This window comes from Megalobrama amblycephala, linkage group LG11 (genome assembly GCF_018812025.1).
Source record: "Megalobrama amblycephala isolate DHTTF-2021 linkage group LG11, ASM1881202v1, whole genome shotgun sequence".
Classification (NCBI taxonomy): domain Eukaryota; kingdom Metazoa; phylum Chordata; class Actinopteri; order Cypriniformes; family Xenocyprididae; genus Megalobrama; species Megalobrama amblycephala.
The window spans coordinates 29267938-29286230 of NC_063054.1; the positions used below are offsets into that span (position 1 = coordinate 29267938).

At 35.9% G+C, this 18293-nt stretch overlaps 2 protein-coding genes across 2 annotated transcripts in view; both read right to left on the reverse strand.

Moving 5' to 3' along the window:
* rpl7l1 (ribosomal protein L7-like 1) overlaps positions 1–12245 on the reverse strand; it is a 45351-nt gene extending 33106 nt beyond the window's left edge. Inside the window, exon 1 of the mRNA XM_048207310.1 lies at positions 12163–12245. Within this exon, the coding sequence (XP_048063267.1) occupies positions 12163–12176 (14 nt within the window). The 5' untranslated portion in view covers positions 12177–12245. The remainder of the gene's footprint in view (positions 1–12162) is intronic.
* On the reverse strand, positions 1615–12304 carry LOC125278275 (60S ribosomal protein L7-like 1). Its single transcript, XM_048207311.1, has 6 exons — positions 12163–12304; positions 8401–8509; positions 8153–8316; positions 7698–7835; positions 2725–2834; positions 1615–1948 (listed from the first exon to the last, which is right to left on the reverse strand). The coding sequence occupies exons 1-6, from the start codon at positions 12174–12176 to the stop codon at positions 1740–1742; spliced, it is 744 nt and encodes a 247-aa protein (XP_048063268.1). The 5' UTR covers positions 12177–12304; the 3' UTR covers positions 1615–1739.
* Positions 12305–18293: the final 5989 nt, after the last annotated feature.

Here is an 18293-nt window from a genome sequence, read left to right on the forward strand (position 1 = left end):
TTATTACCATTTTGTTGGGGCGATTGGGGACAGGTGGGGCTTGGAATCCTTCCCCACCTCCAAAGTGGGGAATGGCAGAAAAAGTTTGAGAAACACTGCTTTAAGACAAGTCATTTCACTCGGCGGCCATCTTTGAAATGCCTCTCGGGCATCCAAGTGCAGCTCCTATCTCTTTGAATGGGGAAACATCAAATTTTCTAAAGCTGTATGCTAAGCTTTCGATTAAATTTAATATTTGAAAATCACCAATAAAATGTGACAACAACTGTCTCATAAATTTTGTTCCTAAACGCTCGAATCATAACAAAAAAAACGGTATTTTAAAGGCTGGCTCAACCTAATGCGCATGCGCAGTCCTAAATGCGCGTCTCTTGTGCCTCATTTCGGAGGCGCATGTCTGACTATTTCTATAGAAACCGGAGCTTCAAGTTCTATCACAGCTGAAGTGAAATAAATGCAATATTTGACTAACACACCAATCTTTCAAAAATACATTTTCATTCAATACTTTATGTACTATTTACAGCGTATTTTTACAAGAATAAAGTTCAACATGAGCATATATTATTTAAATACCAATGTAGCAGGTCTACGCTTTTTATGTTTTATTTTGATAAACACGACACAATATAACTTTGTGACTACATGAAAAGAGCTTTAACTGTTATAAAAATACAGATTTGTGAGCATTAGTGGAACTGAAGGCGTGACAATAAACATGAAACACCGGCCAATCATGAAACAGCTATGTCGTCATCAGAACTCATGCAGCTCCTCTTGAGATGCTGCGCTGGCTGACTCAGATGGCTGCTCTCGAATCGCTCTCGCGGTACTTTGAAATCATACGTCACAGTCAGACGCCTTCAGCGCCAGCTCAAGTCGGACAAAAGTACTAACCCAAATGCACTGCTTCAAGTCAGCCGCCGATCGGTCTGCGCAGCGCCGCATGAGCTCGAACACACCTTATGGTTACCTCATACTCATGACCAGAGAAGCAGAAGCGGCGCCGGTGACATAATAAAAGTTCTGCTGCTCGTGAGGTGCGTGTTGTGCAATCGCTCCAGTGGCCTTGTTCAGCTCCCACAACACTTGGCCCTGCTCTGCTTCATACTACAGTAATAATTGCATCCATGAACATGATTTCTTCCCAAGTCCTATCCCTATTCTTTTGAACCGTCCGTTGAGATGGAGACCACATGGCCCAAGATTCCGCACTCAAACTTGGCGTCATCAAGCTACGCCTTTGTTTTGAATAGGCCTCTAGCAGACAGAATTCTTACATACTGCACCTTTAAAGATGACATGTTTGTAATGTAAAAAAATGGTTATTTTGCCAACCAAATTTATCATCTTTTATAATGTCATGAAACAATTTATATTCAAATTTTCTCTGTTAATGTTATTTTACTAATGTGATGTTAACACATTTAGGTGACAATCACGACAACCATATTGTAGTTTCACAAAGTGCAGAAAGCGTTTAAGAAATGTAAATTAGTTTTGAAAGTTATTGAGCCCTTCACCCTTTGACACTCATCAGCCTAAAAATGGAATGGTGCATAGGGATAATCACTTCTAAATGTAACATCCTCAGAAAAAAAAATAGATACTGTGAAACTTTGAATTGTTTAATAAAAATAATGCACAATAAATTTTACAGTCAGATTGTTTACATGTGTCCTTTTTTGGTACAATCTGGACGAAGGCAACAAAACAACAGTCCATGAGTGTCCATTAGCTCAGTTGAGTTTCCTGATGACTCTATTTATGTCCTCAGCTCTGGGTCCAGGGTCTCCAACATCTTTCATTAATCCAACTTTATCTCTAGCAGCATGTCTTGGTACTGACAAATGGAACGGCAAAAGGAAGTTGTTTGCCACCCTGAAGTTCTTTCCGGCAGAATAGATCTCATGTATAAGGTCCTCCAAACAGATGATCCCGTATTGTCCTTGAGACACAAACAAAAGAAACCCATTCAGATTACATGTATAATTGTCATTAAGAATATAAACACTTTGACAATCATGCCATTACAAAATATCTAAGAATTTATTTTGCCACTGTGTCTTTCAAACTCATGTAAAGACTCAATTTACAAGTGAGTAAAACAGCTTTGCAGTCACATAATATACACTATATTGCCAAAAGTTTTGGGACGCCTGACTTTACGTGCACATGAACCTTAATGACACCCCATTCTTAATCTGTAGGGTTTAATATGGAGTTGGCCCAGCCTTTGCAACTATAACAGCCTCTTCTAGGAAGGCTTTCCACAAGGTTTAGGTGTGTGTTTATGAGAATTTTTGACCATAAACTCGCTTATCTGTGTCTTTATTCCACTAACAGTTGACCGTGGAATATTTATTAGTGAGGAAATGTCATGAATAGACTTATTGCAATGGTGGTAACCTATCACGGTACCACGCTTGAATTCATTGAGCTCCTGAGAGCGACCCATTCTTTCACAAATGTTTGTAGAAGCAGTCTGCATGCCTAGGTGCTTGATTTTATACACCTTTGGCCATGGAAGTGTTTGGAACACATGAATTCAATGATTTGGAGGGGTGTCCCAATACTTTTGGCAATATAGTTTGCCCCATATTTATATTTAAAAAAAAAAAAAAAAAAAAAGCTCTTTGCAAAATATGATTACACATTTACTTTTCCTTCATAAAGTTCCAGCATTTTACTGAATTAAATATATCTACCACATTAATAACTCACCAAGATGCTGCTCTATGAGTGTATTGTCAGTCAGAGGAGTCTTTCTCTTATTAATCCTTGTCTGGCCTCTTTTTAATATGAGCTCACGGACAGATTTCAAGTTGGGATACCTGTTAAGAGATCACAACAATAAATCAAACCAGTAAAAATCAATTACAGAAATACAGCGGTTTAAATCCAAATTCTGCCAAAATATACTAAGGGGTAAGACTTTAAAAAGTGATTTTTCACTATTATTTACAACAGGATTAGGGATGGGCATTTTTCCAAAATATTGTATTCGAATATTTGGCCTCGTAAAAAACTGAATATTCAAAATATTTGTTAAATGACGTTACGAGAAAGATGTTATTTTTTTAATTCATCAAGATTTTGTAACCATTTCTAAACAAGCTTACGATCAGGCAATATACACAACAAGCTTACATTATATTTTAAGGTTCTTTTTTAGTTAAAACAAGGATTAAACAATGTGCAAACAAAAAATATAAAGAACAAAAGCATTTAAGCTCAAGCAGTGCAAACAGGAAAAACACTAATAAAGCAGGCAGCGGCAGTTATCTTACAGAATGTACATATACACTCGAGTCAGTATATGGTTATCATGTTTATTGTTTCACATATTCATGTTGAGAAAAACAATAAGCTACGCCAAAGTCCCTTTAAGACAAGTTATTTCACTCGGCGGCCATCTTTGAAACGCCTCTCGGGCATCCTGGGCATCATGCAATCTCTTTGAATGGGGAAACATCAAATTCTCCAAAACTGTTCGCCAACCTTACAATTAAATTTCATATTTTAAAATCACCAATGAAATCAAACAACAACCGGCTCACAGATTTAGTTTCTAAACGCTCGAATCATGACCAAAAAAAACCAAACAAAAAAACTGTATTTTTCAGGCTGGATCAAGCTAATGCGCATGCGCAGACCTAAATGCGCGTCTCTTCGTCTCTTTCACTAGAAACCGGTGATTCTAACGGCCGCTGAAGTGACGCGATGACTTCACCAGTCGGCGATTGGCTCTTATTTAGAAGGCGGGACTTAATCCGCCATCTTGCGCGTTACACTTTCTCCCATTCAAAACAATACGAGTGACACGTCTTGTGTTATTCTATAGTCTTTGGCTACGCTGACTGACATTGCAGAAAACTCAAAGATAACAGCTAAGTTTCTAACAGCCGCACTTTATGTTTTCGTAAATATGTCTCCCTCGATGAAAAGGAAGCATATGTCTCGAGATCATTTTGCTATCAGATAAGTTATCTTCTCTGCTCACACGGGGTACAGCTGCGTTTACCGGTGGTGAATGCAGCGATGGACAGCTGTCTTTCCTCATTCTACAGTTGTTTTGGTTTCATGTGCTTTCTCAATATGGTGGTGATATTATGATAACTCGATTTTAGTGTTGTCAAAAGTACCGGTACTTCGGTACCAAGACAGTACTGAAATTTTGAAAAAAACCAAGAATCCGGGTATATTTGGTACCCACTGATAGGGCTGTGGCAGTATTTACCTGTATATGACACGAGTGAAGCACAAAGCTTTGTTTACAAAAGAAATAATAGGTTAGCAATTAAATGTGAAATCGCAGCCATGGAAACATCTGGTCACCTGATTATCAGAGAATTTAACAAAATTCCATTAGTTATTCCACTGAACATGGAATCTGTTTCTTTTCCCAAATCTTCACTCACACATGGGATTATAAACGTTTCTTTCTTTTGTTCGCATTCAGGCCTATTATAGGCTATTCGCATTCTTTACTGTGGTAAAGTAGAAAAAACACTGTAAGACAGAAACCTTTTTGCTTGCAGGTCAATTTCTATTTAACACAGTTTGTGCTTGTTATTACACTTTATAAGGCGTCAAGTTTATTTGTATATAGTGCATTTCACACACGCCGGTGATTTTTACTTTTGTTTTCTCTGGCAGCGCTAAATCAAACATAGCCTGAATGTCTTGCCCCTGCGGAGGATAAAACTCGCTCTTCAGACCTTTTACAACAAGTGTCAGTTGCTTGTAACATCAGGAGATAACATGAAGATATTATTAAAGAGAAATGGTCTCTTTCCTGCTCGTGTCCCACATCCCTCTCAAAGCGCAGAGCGGTATAGGCTATATCAAAAACTATAGAATAACGGGACTTTGGCTATATGATGACACATCTTTATGTGGAAATAAAAAATTAATGTTTTTTTAATAATATTTAACTTTATTATTACATTTCTTTATTATTTATTTACAAAAATTCTGTCATCATTTACTTTTTTTTTCTCCATAATTTTACAGGCTGTAGTGTGTTATTTCACTGACGGAATAGCTAAAATAAACTAGGGATGGGCATTTTCCCAAAATATTGTATTCGAATATTTGGGCTCATAAAAAACGAATATTCGTTTATTTAAATGAGGTTAAACGAGAAGGACGTTATTGTTTTATATTCATCAAGATTTTGTAACCATTTCTGAACAAGCTTACGATTAGGCAATATACACAACAAGCTTACATTATATCTTAAGGTTTTCTTTTAGTTCAAAGCATTAAACAATATGTGTAAACAGAAAATATTAAGAACAAAAGCATTAATCTCAAGCAGCGCGAGCGGGAAAAACACCAATAAAGCAGACAGCGCCGCCAGTTATTATACAAAACGTTCATAATACACTCGAGTCAGTATATGGTTATAGTGTTTATATTGTTTCACATGTTCATGTTGAGAAAAACAATAATATCCACATGCTCGGGTGAGAAAACGAGCCGTGCTGACAGACGTTGCAGAGATAACAATAAAACATAACGGTGTGCCAAGCAAAGTTTCTAACAGCAGCACTTTGTTTTCTGTTCGTAAATATGTCTCCCCGACGAAACTTAAAGGAAACATATGTCTCAGGAGAAATCATTTTGCTATCAGATAAGTTATCATCTCGGCTCACTCTGGAATAACTTACAGCTGCGCTTACCTGTCGTGAATGCAGTGATGGACAGCTGTCTTTCCTCTCTGGTGTTTAGATTTCATGTGCTTTCTCAATATGGTGGTGATATTATGATAACTCAGTTTCATTAATTCATTTGATCAAAAGTAATTCCATTGTGTAAGATCATTTTCATCTAAGTAATTCCAAACTGCGCGAGGCAGACGACAACATTATGTGACGATCAAATAAAATAAACTTGTTGAACACGCTCCACAGCGCCACCCGGTGCATTTAGTTATAACTGCGAGTTTTAGTGCTCAGGATTTATCATTGATTCACTGCATTTACGGCCAGCAAAGCAACCTAATAAAATTTGAATAGTATTTTTATTTTTCGATTATTAATTACAGATAGAATATTCAACTATATGTGCACACCCCTAAACAGGATCAGCATTTTCATGGGTTTAAATAAAAGATTTTTGTAATAAAAGACAATAAAAATAACTTTGTGCTTAACTTTTTTAGAATATAAAAAATAAATAAATTCTAAAGTCAACTGAATGGAATTTTCAACAACCCAAACAAGTCAGTCTCAAAGTAACGTGATTTAAGCCACAAAATAAACTTCATTCTGTAAAATAAGTATAATTAACTATGGAAAAAGCATTTTGAACATCTCCACATTTTATAATTACCCAAAAATCAAACATGGTTCACCCCAATGCATGTTATCACATCAGTCAAAAACGTGGGCTGGCTGTCGGTTGGAATATTAGAACTAAAAACATCAACATAACACACTCATAAGCATCAATCACTTCACTGAATACTTGCCGGCTAAGAAATAAATAGTTATTACCTTATGACCCATCTGTTTTCAAATCCATATCATTTGAATATCACAACATCAATGTCTGTCAAAAAAATAATGTGCACAAAGCTCTAGGGAGGACATGCATTAGCTGGAAAACCTACACTAACTACCGGATATTTTGACTAAATCATTGCTTTCCAAGATGAGGGACAGATGAGTCCATGTAGTCGTCCAATTTGACTCCAATTTGGCTTAAACTTGCAGTCTGGAGAAATTTACGCTAGAGACAATCTGCAGATTTTGAGCAGTTGAAGTTTGAACTATTTACAGAAATATACAGATAGAATATCTGTAGTATATCTGTGTATAGATAGAAAATTGTGTAGTGTATGACGGGCATAAACTTTTTTACCTTCAGACTATGAATCCATTTAGTCAGGAAGAAATAAATCCTGTTTGATATTTGTTTTCAAATGTTATGCATTTCCTAGCAACAAAATGTTTGTTTCTGTGCAAGTTTGTAGTATTCGGAATGACTTGAAAGTCTTGTAGTGTTTGATCCTTAGTCATTTAGTTTATGAAGTTTAGTCGTTTAGTGTTTATTCTGTATGATATATACAGAAATATATGATGCCTAGTGTTTTGAAGTCATCATGAAATTCAAACTGACAATTAATATTTAAAGGAATATTGCACCATTATAAATGATTTATCCATGCACTACTGTTGTCACCGGTACCGACTTCGGTTCCAAGACAGTACTGAAATTTTGAGCGCCGTTGAGCGGATTCGTAAACACCTCTGATTGGCCATTGTGTTCACGCGCTCATCAGATATGTCTGTGATTGGCTACAATGACCATGCTTCAAAAACATGTTGTAAATAGACATCAATGATGTTCTTCAGCGAGTGCCAATATTCACACTGGAACATTTGAAAGCAGGCATCTTTCAGCGGGCCGGTCCCCGCTCAAACACTTCCGTGTTCTCTCAAACGCTCCTGTGTGTTGATCAGCCAATCACAAAAAAATGGCCAATCAGGTGTTTACCAATGTTCTCAACAGTGCTCAATTTTTAAAATTTCAGTAACGACTTGCTACCAAAATTGGTACTTTTGACAACACTACCATGCACATCATTATTTGAGAACTTAAATGCCCTTGTAATCTTTAATCAAAATAACTTCCCCTCCCTCTTGCAGCGACATCACTTCTCTTCTCTAAGCCTTATGATTACTCACCCCCAAGCAACGTAAGGTTCTACAGTCTTAAGCATTTGTATAGAAGTCTTGTTGACTTTCACAAAGGTGCCACTGAAGATCTTTCTCAACCTCAGCATCTGAATGACCTTCATCACTTTGGGGCTTACACCTTTGATCCTAGATGCAATCATAAAGTGAAAATTAAACCCTTAAACAACCAAGAAGATGTGGAACAATACATAATGGGCAACATAAATCTTGAAGGGATAGTTCACCAAAAACAAAAATTCTGTCATCATTTACTCAACCTCGTGTCGTTTCAAACCTGTATGAGTTTGTATATTCTGTAGAACACAAAATATATTTAGAGGGCCAATGTTATTGGGGTTTTTTTTGTCAGGTTTGAAATGGCATGAGGGTGAGTCATGAGGGTGAGTAATTTTTGGGTGAACTATACTAATGTCAATGCGAAATGATGAATAGGTAGAAATTACTCTTTGATGCGGACAGCAAACACGAGACCGTGCTTCGCTGGCGGCATGGGCGGCGGAGGTCTTTGTTTGAGTCTGTTGAGTCGTGTCTCATCTCGATGCTTCCTCCTACTGTTTTTCAAAAAATCCTCCAAGCGCTTGAACTTAAGAGGACCTCCTTTTTGGACCTGGTGAAGTTGACAATGTTAGTTTTGTTCTGAAGCTAATATTGGACTATTAACAAAAACTGGTTACAAGGGAGGAATTCTCACTTTTCTTTTCTGTTGTAACGCAAGTTTGGCTTGAGTTGCTTTGATAGCCTGGTACGCCTTCCGTTTCTTGAGAAGATTCTCAGGTACAAGCTTAATTACTTTCTCAGTTCTGAACAAAAGACAATATGAAAAGATATTAATATATCATTTTAAATATACAAAGCATAAGCAAATAACATTAACTTTCTCTCTGTTACCTTAATTTATGACATGAAGCGGTGGATAATCGTATTTGCTTTAACCTTTAACTGATTTCTCAACCGTACGGTAGACCTTACTTTAAGTGTGAAAACAATCAGTCAAAAGAAGGAGATGAGACAAAGGGTGCTTTCACACCTGCCTTATTTAGTTTGGTTGAATCATACTAGAGTTCGTTTCCCCCTTTGGTGCGGTTCGTTTGGGCAGGTGTGAAAGCAGCAGTCGTACTCGGGTGCGCACCAAAAGTGAATTTTTACGGTTGACACGTTATAAACTAGTGTATATAGAGGATTAAGGACTTGTTTTCACATGGAACGTCTGACATATGATGTTCATATATAACCATTCCCTTAATTTGATGGAAAAACTCTGACCAATAAGAGGACAGATGTACTCGGATGTGACTTGCCTAAATGCATTTTGGTATGCTTTTAAATGTTGCCATGTGAACCGAACCGAACCAAGAAGAAAATGCAACATTGTAACAAATTTTGTAGGGCTGGGCGATATATCGCATGAGATTGTCACGCGCATTTTGTCAGTAAAGCCGGTTCCCTGATTACCGCTAAATCGCCATCACCTGATTTCAAATGGAGTGGCATTTAATAGACAGAGCCGTAGTTCACTGTCAAACTACTCAATATCGCGTTCATTATCGCAGATGAATCGTCTTCGATAATGAACGCGATATTGCGTAGCTTGACAGTGATCTACGGCTCTGTCTATTAAATGCCGCTCCATTTGACAGCAGGTGATGGCGATTTAGCGGTAATCAGGGAACCAGCTTTACTGACGAAATGCGCGTGACAATCGCATGTGATATATCGCCCAGCCCTAAAATTTTGTCCCTGTTTCGGAACAAAACAAACGATCCATAGGTGTGAAAACACCCAAAAATCTTCCACAGCTCTATTGTCCCATCCCACTGTCTGCTTTTGTCATGGAGGGATGGGACAGCATCAGTTTGCACACTTAAGTCAGTCACACGAAAGAATGAAGTTTCTGATTGGTCATTGAATAATAGGGTCAAACATGGTATCAGTTAAGGAGGGAATCAAACCACAATGTTAGTAGGGTAGAGTCTTAACAATAGAAATATGGCAAAATATAAAAGAAATACAGAAACACCTGTTTGCTATGACTTTCCAAAACGATGCGTGACCGTATAGTTGATATGTCTGTAAAGGGTAAAAATAGCCAGATGGTAGGAACTGAGGTGTGACAATAGGGTCTTGTAAGAGTGGATTATGAGGATGTCCATGGGGATATTTGTTATTTTTGTCCTCAAGCAGACATAGTAAAAAAACAATGTAGTTTAGTACAATTTCATAAATGTTACTCACACATACATTTAAACATTTTATTTTGCGTATAGTGGAAAGGAACTGATCAGGTAATGAAAAGTGAGCGTTGCATACATAAAAAAAAAATCCTAAATAGACAATCTTAGACCTGTAACCCTGCTTAATAATAACTATAAAATCTTAACTCATATTTACGCCAATAGATTAAAAACTGGTATTTCACAGATCATTTCATTGACACAATCAGGTTTTTAAAAAGGGCGCTAAATTGACAAATATATACGACTTGTGCATGATTTACTGGATTATAATTATTTAATTGAAGATGAAGGTTTTATTTTATTTTTAACACAGTCGAACACAAATTTATATTTCATACATAATTATCTGGATTAGGAGAAAATTTCATTAATATGGTTAAATTAATTTATAAAGACACTAATAGCACTATTATTTTACCACAGGGTACATCATCAAGATTTTCAATTGATAAAGGAATTAAACAAGGTTGTCCTATCTCTCCTCTGCTCTTTATTGTTGCAGCGGAAATGCTTTCCATTCTTATTAAAAACTCTGATTTTGAAAAATTTACAGTACTTGGCAAACAACCATTTTCCAAAAATATACCAAATACCAAATTCCAAAAATTCTTCAAACTGTAGAGCTTTTCTCTAGGGCATCTGGCTTTAAACCAAATCTTAAAAAAAAAAAAATATTGAGAATTATTACCAATTCATAATTCTGCTTACTCAATTTCATTTCCTTAGAATGCAATAAAAGCTATAAACCAAGCCAATTTCTAACACACATTAGAAAAGGAACTTTGGTCAAAGATTATGAAGGAGGAGGCCTAAAAGCCATCGACATTGAATGCATTAATGGCACTATTAAAACGAATTGGTTAAGATCTTTTTTGAAAAATAGTTTCATATCCCCAACCAAATATTTATGAAATTAGGAGGAATCAATTTTCTCCTTAGATTATGACCTTACAAGACTCCCTGTTAAATTGTCATTGTTTCATCAGCAGGTTTTACTTAATTGGAAATTGATCTATAAGCATAATATCCCTTTGTGGAATTTTAGATGTGTGATTTTTAGGAATAAGTCTTTATTTTACCAAAGTTGGTGAGAGAAAGGATTATGGTCTGTGATGACTTCGGTAAAGTTGGTTTTATATTCGCACATTCACACATCCGTATTCAGTAGCCTTGTTAATCACACTACATTGGACATTCAGTGGACATTCACAAGTAAATATGCCATTAAAACAATACTTGCCTATTTTGATCGACTGTGAAAAATGTTGCAAGTTGACAGTCGTTGGTTGTCAATATCATGTCGCTGCTTAAAATTCGCAAACATTAATTTATTGCACATTTATTGGAAAGTCTGAATTTATCAGAAGTCCGAATGTGCGAATATAAAACCAACTTTACCCAAGTTCTGTGATGCACATATTAGATAATATTGGAATGATCTCTTTTGAGATTTTTTGTTCAAGATTTAAGTTAACTGACAGGAAACAATACGATATTATCATCAAAGCAATCATTCCACAATCTATAATTCAGATGTCTCTCAATTTATCTCAATGTAATGTAACGTTAACCCCTTCTCTTCCTAAGCTTTTGGTAAAAGAAGTTTCTCTCACTAAACTAAATAATATCACAACTCGAAAAGCATTCCTAGAGGAATTATATTTGATATGTTTATGAAAAAAGAAACATATGACTTAGCAATTAACACATTTATTATTCTTGGGAAATTTTTCTTGCATAAAAACAGATTCTTGAAATCACTACAAAACTTCTTAATATTTCACAAGGAATTGTGTTATTTTTTTCTTACCTTTGAAATTAATGAAGAAAAAGAGCGCTGTAATCCTCTATAATCTTTTAAATCTTATATACTTCGTATTTTACGTTCTGTGTATGCTTATGCTTGTTAAAAAAAAAAAAAAAAGGTATCTACACATTACAGTACGGTACAGTACAGTATCTACAATCAGTTCTAAAGACCAGAGTTGAAAAACAAAAGGGAATGGTTATGTATGAACATCATATGTCAGACGTTCCATGTGAAAACAAGTCCTTCTTAATCCTCTATATACACTGGTTTATAACGTGTCAACCGTAAAAATAATTGTAACTAAAAATTAATAACACTATAACGATAGTAAACCTGAAAATATATGAACAAATAGTTTAGATGTTAAACACAGATTGTTTACGATTTTTCAGTCAAGTTTAATACATACCTAGATTCTGCCATCGTGTTTTCTGTGACAGTTTCCTGTCGCACGCCGATGACGTTTTATGTTCGCCGGTACTTTTTGCAATACTGCCGCCTTTCCCTTTGGAGTGACTATTACACATTTCACTCACTAGGATCAGTTTCTCACGCTCACGTTCATGACCATGTGACTACTTCACCAATATAGATTTAAAATGTGTAGAAATGCTGTGCATTTTAACAAAAACATGTTATGATAACGTCACACTCAATAAAATCATCTATTATTTCTTTAGCAGTCTTTTAATGAAGGCTGTGAAAAATGTAAAAGGTAGGCTAGCCAACATCTTTTGAAAAATAGCCTACTATGAATCTGTATTTGGCATCTTGTGAATGTTTTTTATTTTTAATTCTATCTTTGTTTGGACTTACTGATCTGGTTTTATGCTGTTTAACCAAACTTTGAAACATACCGTTTTCAGTCTGTTAATCAAACATTTGTTTAACTACAATTTTACATTCTTTCATTTCAGTTTCTATTTGTGGCTTTTTTGTCTCCTCAACATCCTGTGGCCAAAATTAATGTTATCCTTCCCTCTGTAGTTAAAGATGAAAATCTATTGTCGATCTTTTCTGCATTTTTTAGTCAATTAAATTAATTATAGCCTAAGCAGTCAGTGTAGATTTATTAAATAATTACCGATTTTTTGGGATTTCTGTGGAATAATATCACGCATCTGCATTTTTATTTGACTGATGCTTTCAACAGATAGTGAGTGAGAAATATAAAATGAGACATGCAGTAAAACTGTCTCATTGGATGAACTCAATTTAATTGAGGGCAGGTTTTCCATCCAATAAATTTGTGTGGCCCTAACTCATAAAAGACAAATTCATGCAATGAAATGTTATTGAGTTGGTCCAACTTAATTTTATCAAATACAGTTTAAATGAAATTGATTCATTTATATAAAAAAAAAATTATTTATGCTCATCCAACTCAAAACAAACCATTTAGTTGGATGCAAAACTTGGTTGAGATGTTTTTATTTAAGAGTCATAAAAGAAGGTATAAAACAGTTATTTACTGTAAAACAACCACAATATTAAAAACAATGGAAATATAGCTCTCAGTGGTCAATATGAAAAATAAACATTTGCATAATTATTGCATTCATAACTTTGAAATATTAATTAACCATGGATGAGAAGTTGTGTTGGACGCTCTATTAGGAAAGGCCTGATCTTCCTGGTATAGTTGTCTAATGTGGTCTCTGAACGTCAGCTGTTCATCAAAGATTACCACAAGGAATTACAGTTGATGAGCCTAGCTGGATGGTGAAATCATGCTGAATCGTCAGAGTGGCTGGGAAGATTGAGTTGCAGGTGATTTTCTTGTATCCATGCCGAGATGTCCACCAGGCAGTCCAAGATCTGTGCAGCTACTGTCAGATCATCAGCCTGAAATGAAAAGTAAAGCGGTGTGTCATCAGCATAGCAATGGTAGGAGAATCCATGAACCATTATAAAGGTATACAGTACCGGTCAAAGGTTTGGACATGTTACCATTTTTATTGTTTTTGAAAGAAGTCTCTTATGCTCATCAAGCCTGCATTTATTTGATCAAAAATACAGAAAAAAACAAACAGTAATATTGTGAAATATTATTACAATTTAATGATTAAATATATAACAATTAACCATTTTAATTTTAATATGCTTTAAAACATAATTTATTCCTGTGATTGTAAAGCTGAATTTTCAGCATCATTACTCCAGTCTTCAGCATCACATGATCCTTCAGAAATCATTCTAATATGATGATTTATTATCAATGTTTGAAACAGTTGTGCTGCTTAATATTTTTTTAATATTATTTTAATATTAAAATATTTTATAAAGTTTGGAGTCTGTAATTTTTTTCTTATAATTTTTTTAAGAAATTAATACTTTTATTCAGCAAGGATGTGTTAAATTGATAAAAAGTGATAAAGATTTATATTGTTAGAAAAAGATTTCTATTTTGAATAAAAGCTGTTTTTTTTTCTTCATCAAAAATTATCACAGGTTATAAGCAGGTTATAAAGACATTAAGCAGCACAATTGTTTCCAACATTGATAATAAATCATCATATTAGAATGATTTCTGATTGCTGAAAAGACCTGTGAGATTCACACCAGCAATTACAGTTCCTGTGATACCCTGCGATGAGAGCGTGGACAAAAGTATTGGATGGCTAACGGTGTCAATCCAGTTGCGCCAGTCTGTGGAAAGACGAAAAAAAAAAAAAAAAAAAAAAAAAATATATATATATCAGTTTAGTAATAGAAAAAAACACATACTTTTTGTGTGGAGGGGTGTGTCTGCCACATTCACAATCCTAAAAATAAGAATAAAAGTATTATTACACACCATATTTAACAAATTACATGTAAAAATCAGATTATTTGAGTTACTGTCACTAGGAGGTAGTCACAATGATGTTCAATGACATCATCAAACTGTGAAAAAGATGTAAATTTTATTTGAATAATGTTAACGTATTAAAACAGACGCTTTTGATTACATGGTTCAATTTTATACAGAATCCCTACTATGATGCTCCCCATAACACATAGAAAACTTAAAAAATACACAAGACTTCACATCAGAGACACAGATCCATCATTTTAACAAAAAACAACAAAAATCACATATGCACGGTTTATATATATATATATATATATATATATATATATATATATATATATATATATATATATATATATATATATATATACACAGATATATATATATATATATACTGTATATTGACACTAGGGCTGAGCTTTGACACAAATTTCACAATTGAATTTTTAATTGATTATTTGGGGCCTAATTTCCTCAAAGAAAAACATATCAACTGATGCTGTAAACAGGAGCGACAGTTGGTACATCATTATATTATTAAAAGGTTCAAATTAATTGATTTGTGGGCTAAATATAAAAACATTATTTTAAAATGATTTTCGTTCCTTGATTCAACTTCTCGCATCGCCTGCGCAACGGGGTTGCCAGGTTGAGGTCACAAATAGGTTTGAATTTATATGATAGGTCAATTGCGCGAGTAGAATGCGTTTCATACAAGATCTGGCAACTGGACAACCTTGGAATAATACATTTGATTATTCTTTTTATAACTAGGTTTGGGCCATAGAAATTATGGGAAGATGGGTGTGAAATACGGGAGACTCCCAGCAAAAACAGGAGTGTTGACTGGTATGTGGTCGGTCCATGTGCTCTCTGCGTGAACTGAAGCGGTACCGCGATCTGTCACTCCACAGAGTGCTAAGAAAGATCGCGACAGCTCGAGAGACGTCCATGGTCTCACTCCAGTGAATGGGAAAGTAGTCAGTCACTCCTTGTATTTGATGAATAACAGGTAAGCCGAGGGATAGCACAAAATTACATAAATCTCTAAAATTACTACGTAATAGGCTAATGTGTGTGTGAAGTGAATGAGTGTAAACTGAGCTCAGCGCAAATCAAATAGCCGCGCTGTTTGTGTCTCGCAGAAATCAGAGCTCTGTAAAAAATTATTCTAATACATCAATAAAATACTGTATCATAAACATTTTATACTATTTGATATATATTTTCAGCTCTGATACGTGTCGTCAGGTTGGTGAGGCTTGCAGTGTGACACGTGAATCCAGGTATCATCCTCGGCAACCTTGATGGCAGTGTTGATTGTCAGGATTATTTCATATGGCCCCAACCACCTCGGACAGTGCCACGCCTTCCTCTGGAAGTCTCTGACCCAGATCCACTGTCCTGGACTCCTGGCTCGTAGGAATTTTGCGGTTTGTCACCTGGAACTGGCAAAGCAGCTTTCATCTGCGAGTAAATAGACTTGATAGCTTTAGTTAAAGACATCATACTTTCTCAATTGTTCATCAATCGCCGCAAATCCCTCCTGGGAGGAGGCTCGATTTTCACTCGATTTTCATAGGCCAACCTGTAAGAATTTCATGTGGGCTGAGTATGTCCTGGTCCCTTTTCAGGCTCTCATGGCCATCAAGACTATTGGAAAGGCTTGAACCCATGTCATGTTTCTGCCATAATTTTACACAATTTTGTTTTTTACAGTCTGATTTGTCCTTTCCAGTGTGCCACCATTTTGGAGTTTTTCAAATTTATTCTCAATTCGTTTGCCAATTCTGTGATCTCAATATCACTGATCAATCTTTCTGGTACTCCCCACCTTGGGATAACTTCTCTTATTTAGAGCTTTTGCTACAGTCATAGCATCAGCTTTTCTACTTGGAAAACACTCAACCCACTTTGAAAACATATCAACAATGTCAACTCAAAGAAATCCATCGTGATGTGCTGAAAAGGAAGTTCTGGTGTGGGGTGGGTGGAATAAGTTTGTGGCTTACTTGGTCTTCCCACGTTATTCGCTGTGCAGATATAACAATTCTGACAAAATTTTTCTGCCACAACTGTAAATCCTGGGGCCTCCCAGGAAGTTCCAATTAGAATATTCATTGCCAATTTTGAGGTGTGGTCTGACCCGTTAGACCACTTTGCAAAATTTAGATACAATTGTTTTGGCAGGAAAGTTTTTTTTTTGCATCTTTCCATACCCCATCTTTGCACTTTGCACCCCGCTCCAACCAACGCTTTTTCTCCTGGTTGCCATATTTTGAATTTCGATCAACGTTGGTGGGAACTGAACATCATTTTATCATTAAGTGAGTCATTTGTGACTGCATCAGCAGAGCGTGTATTGCATGTGGAATAAACACAGTTAAAGGGTGGAATGCCACCATATCCGAGCACACTAAAACAACTTCAGTAGCGGCGGCTACCAAACGAAGGCACTGTGGCATTCCATGTACGACAGTGTCTAACTGTTTGAGGTAATATGCAATCGGTCGGTGGCGATCACCATGGGGTTGTGTTAAAACCATGGACATGAACTCAATTTTTTTTTTTTTGAATAGTCAGACATGGTGCATTTGAGAGAGCCAATTTAAATTTTTTTTAAATGCAACCTGTCGTTCCTCTGTTCAGATTTGTCAGTTAGAACTTTCTGCTCATGAGCTGCTGTTAGTAAAGGATTTGAAATTTCTGCTTTATCTTGGATCCATGGCCTACAATATCCCATAAGTCCCAGAAATTACATCATTTGTCATTTTGTGACGGGTTTCAATTCGTTCAAATCCTAGCGCGCAACCTTTGCTAAAATGAGGTGACCAAGGTACCTTACTTCCTGCTGTACTAACTTTTGACTCTTTGTGTCCATTCTCTGCTAAAACTCCAGTAATGCATGCATATTGATCTCACAGGTGTCTTTGTTGGGAGAACAGCTTCAAATCATCTATATTCTGAATTAGGGTACTTCCCCTAGGGGGAAAGAATCTTTCCAGATTTCTAGAAAGTTCCGCAGAAAACACACTTGGTGAGTCTTTTGGGATCAAATTTGGGTTTGTTCTCCTTGCTACACAGCCTGCAAACCTCGATTGCCTGCATTACGGATATGCTTTTACCCCTTTTTGGTTGATGTAGTGTTTCCTACTATATCCCAAGTCCAGTTCCCAGTTTTTAACTGGGTAGTGAGCCAAAACTATCATGTTTGCCCTCAAACCTTCTTTCTTTCCCACAGAGATGTGGGCTGGACTGGTTTCTGACAGAAAAAGAGCAGGTTGAGCAGGTGTTAGTATAACAGAGAATGCAGAGTATCGCTGGGATACCAATAAAAAGCAAGATAATTTTTTTTCCTTGGTGGTACATTAAAGCATTTCTCCTCATATACATTGTTCCTATCTTGGCCTATAATCCATGAGGTACAATGTAGATGAGGTGGTTTTTGCTAAATCTGTCAACATTTGTTGATAAGCAGAGTATGGATTAAAGTAAGGCGTTAAAGCCCAGTTATAATACCAGTTTGGTGTAATTTGCATAAAAGCACCCCTGGAATTGAACACTTCCATAACATCGTTTGAAATGAAAATGATCAATTCCAATTTGGACAATAAATCTCTAGCCAATTAATTTACATGGCATGTTGCAGAAACCAGGAAAGAATGGGTCACCTGTTTCAGCTTGTTTGTTACCCTCATAGTCAACTTATCAACCAATGGTATGCCAGATAACCATATATCCCCATA

What these genes read in the sequence shown, in the direction of transcription:
- LOC125278275 (XM_048207311.1), bottom strand. An exon ending in CGTTACAACAGAAAAGAAAA is followed by an intron (nt 8,317 to 8,400) that starts GTGAGAATTCCT and finishes CAACTTCACCAG; the next exon opens with GTCCAAAAAGGAGGTCCTCT. An exon ending in GAACCTTACGTTGCTTGGGG is followed by an intron (nt 2,835 to 7,697) that starts GTGAGTAATCAT and finishes ATCTCTTAACAG; the next exon opens with GTATCCCAACTTGAAATCTG.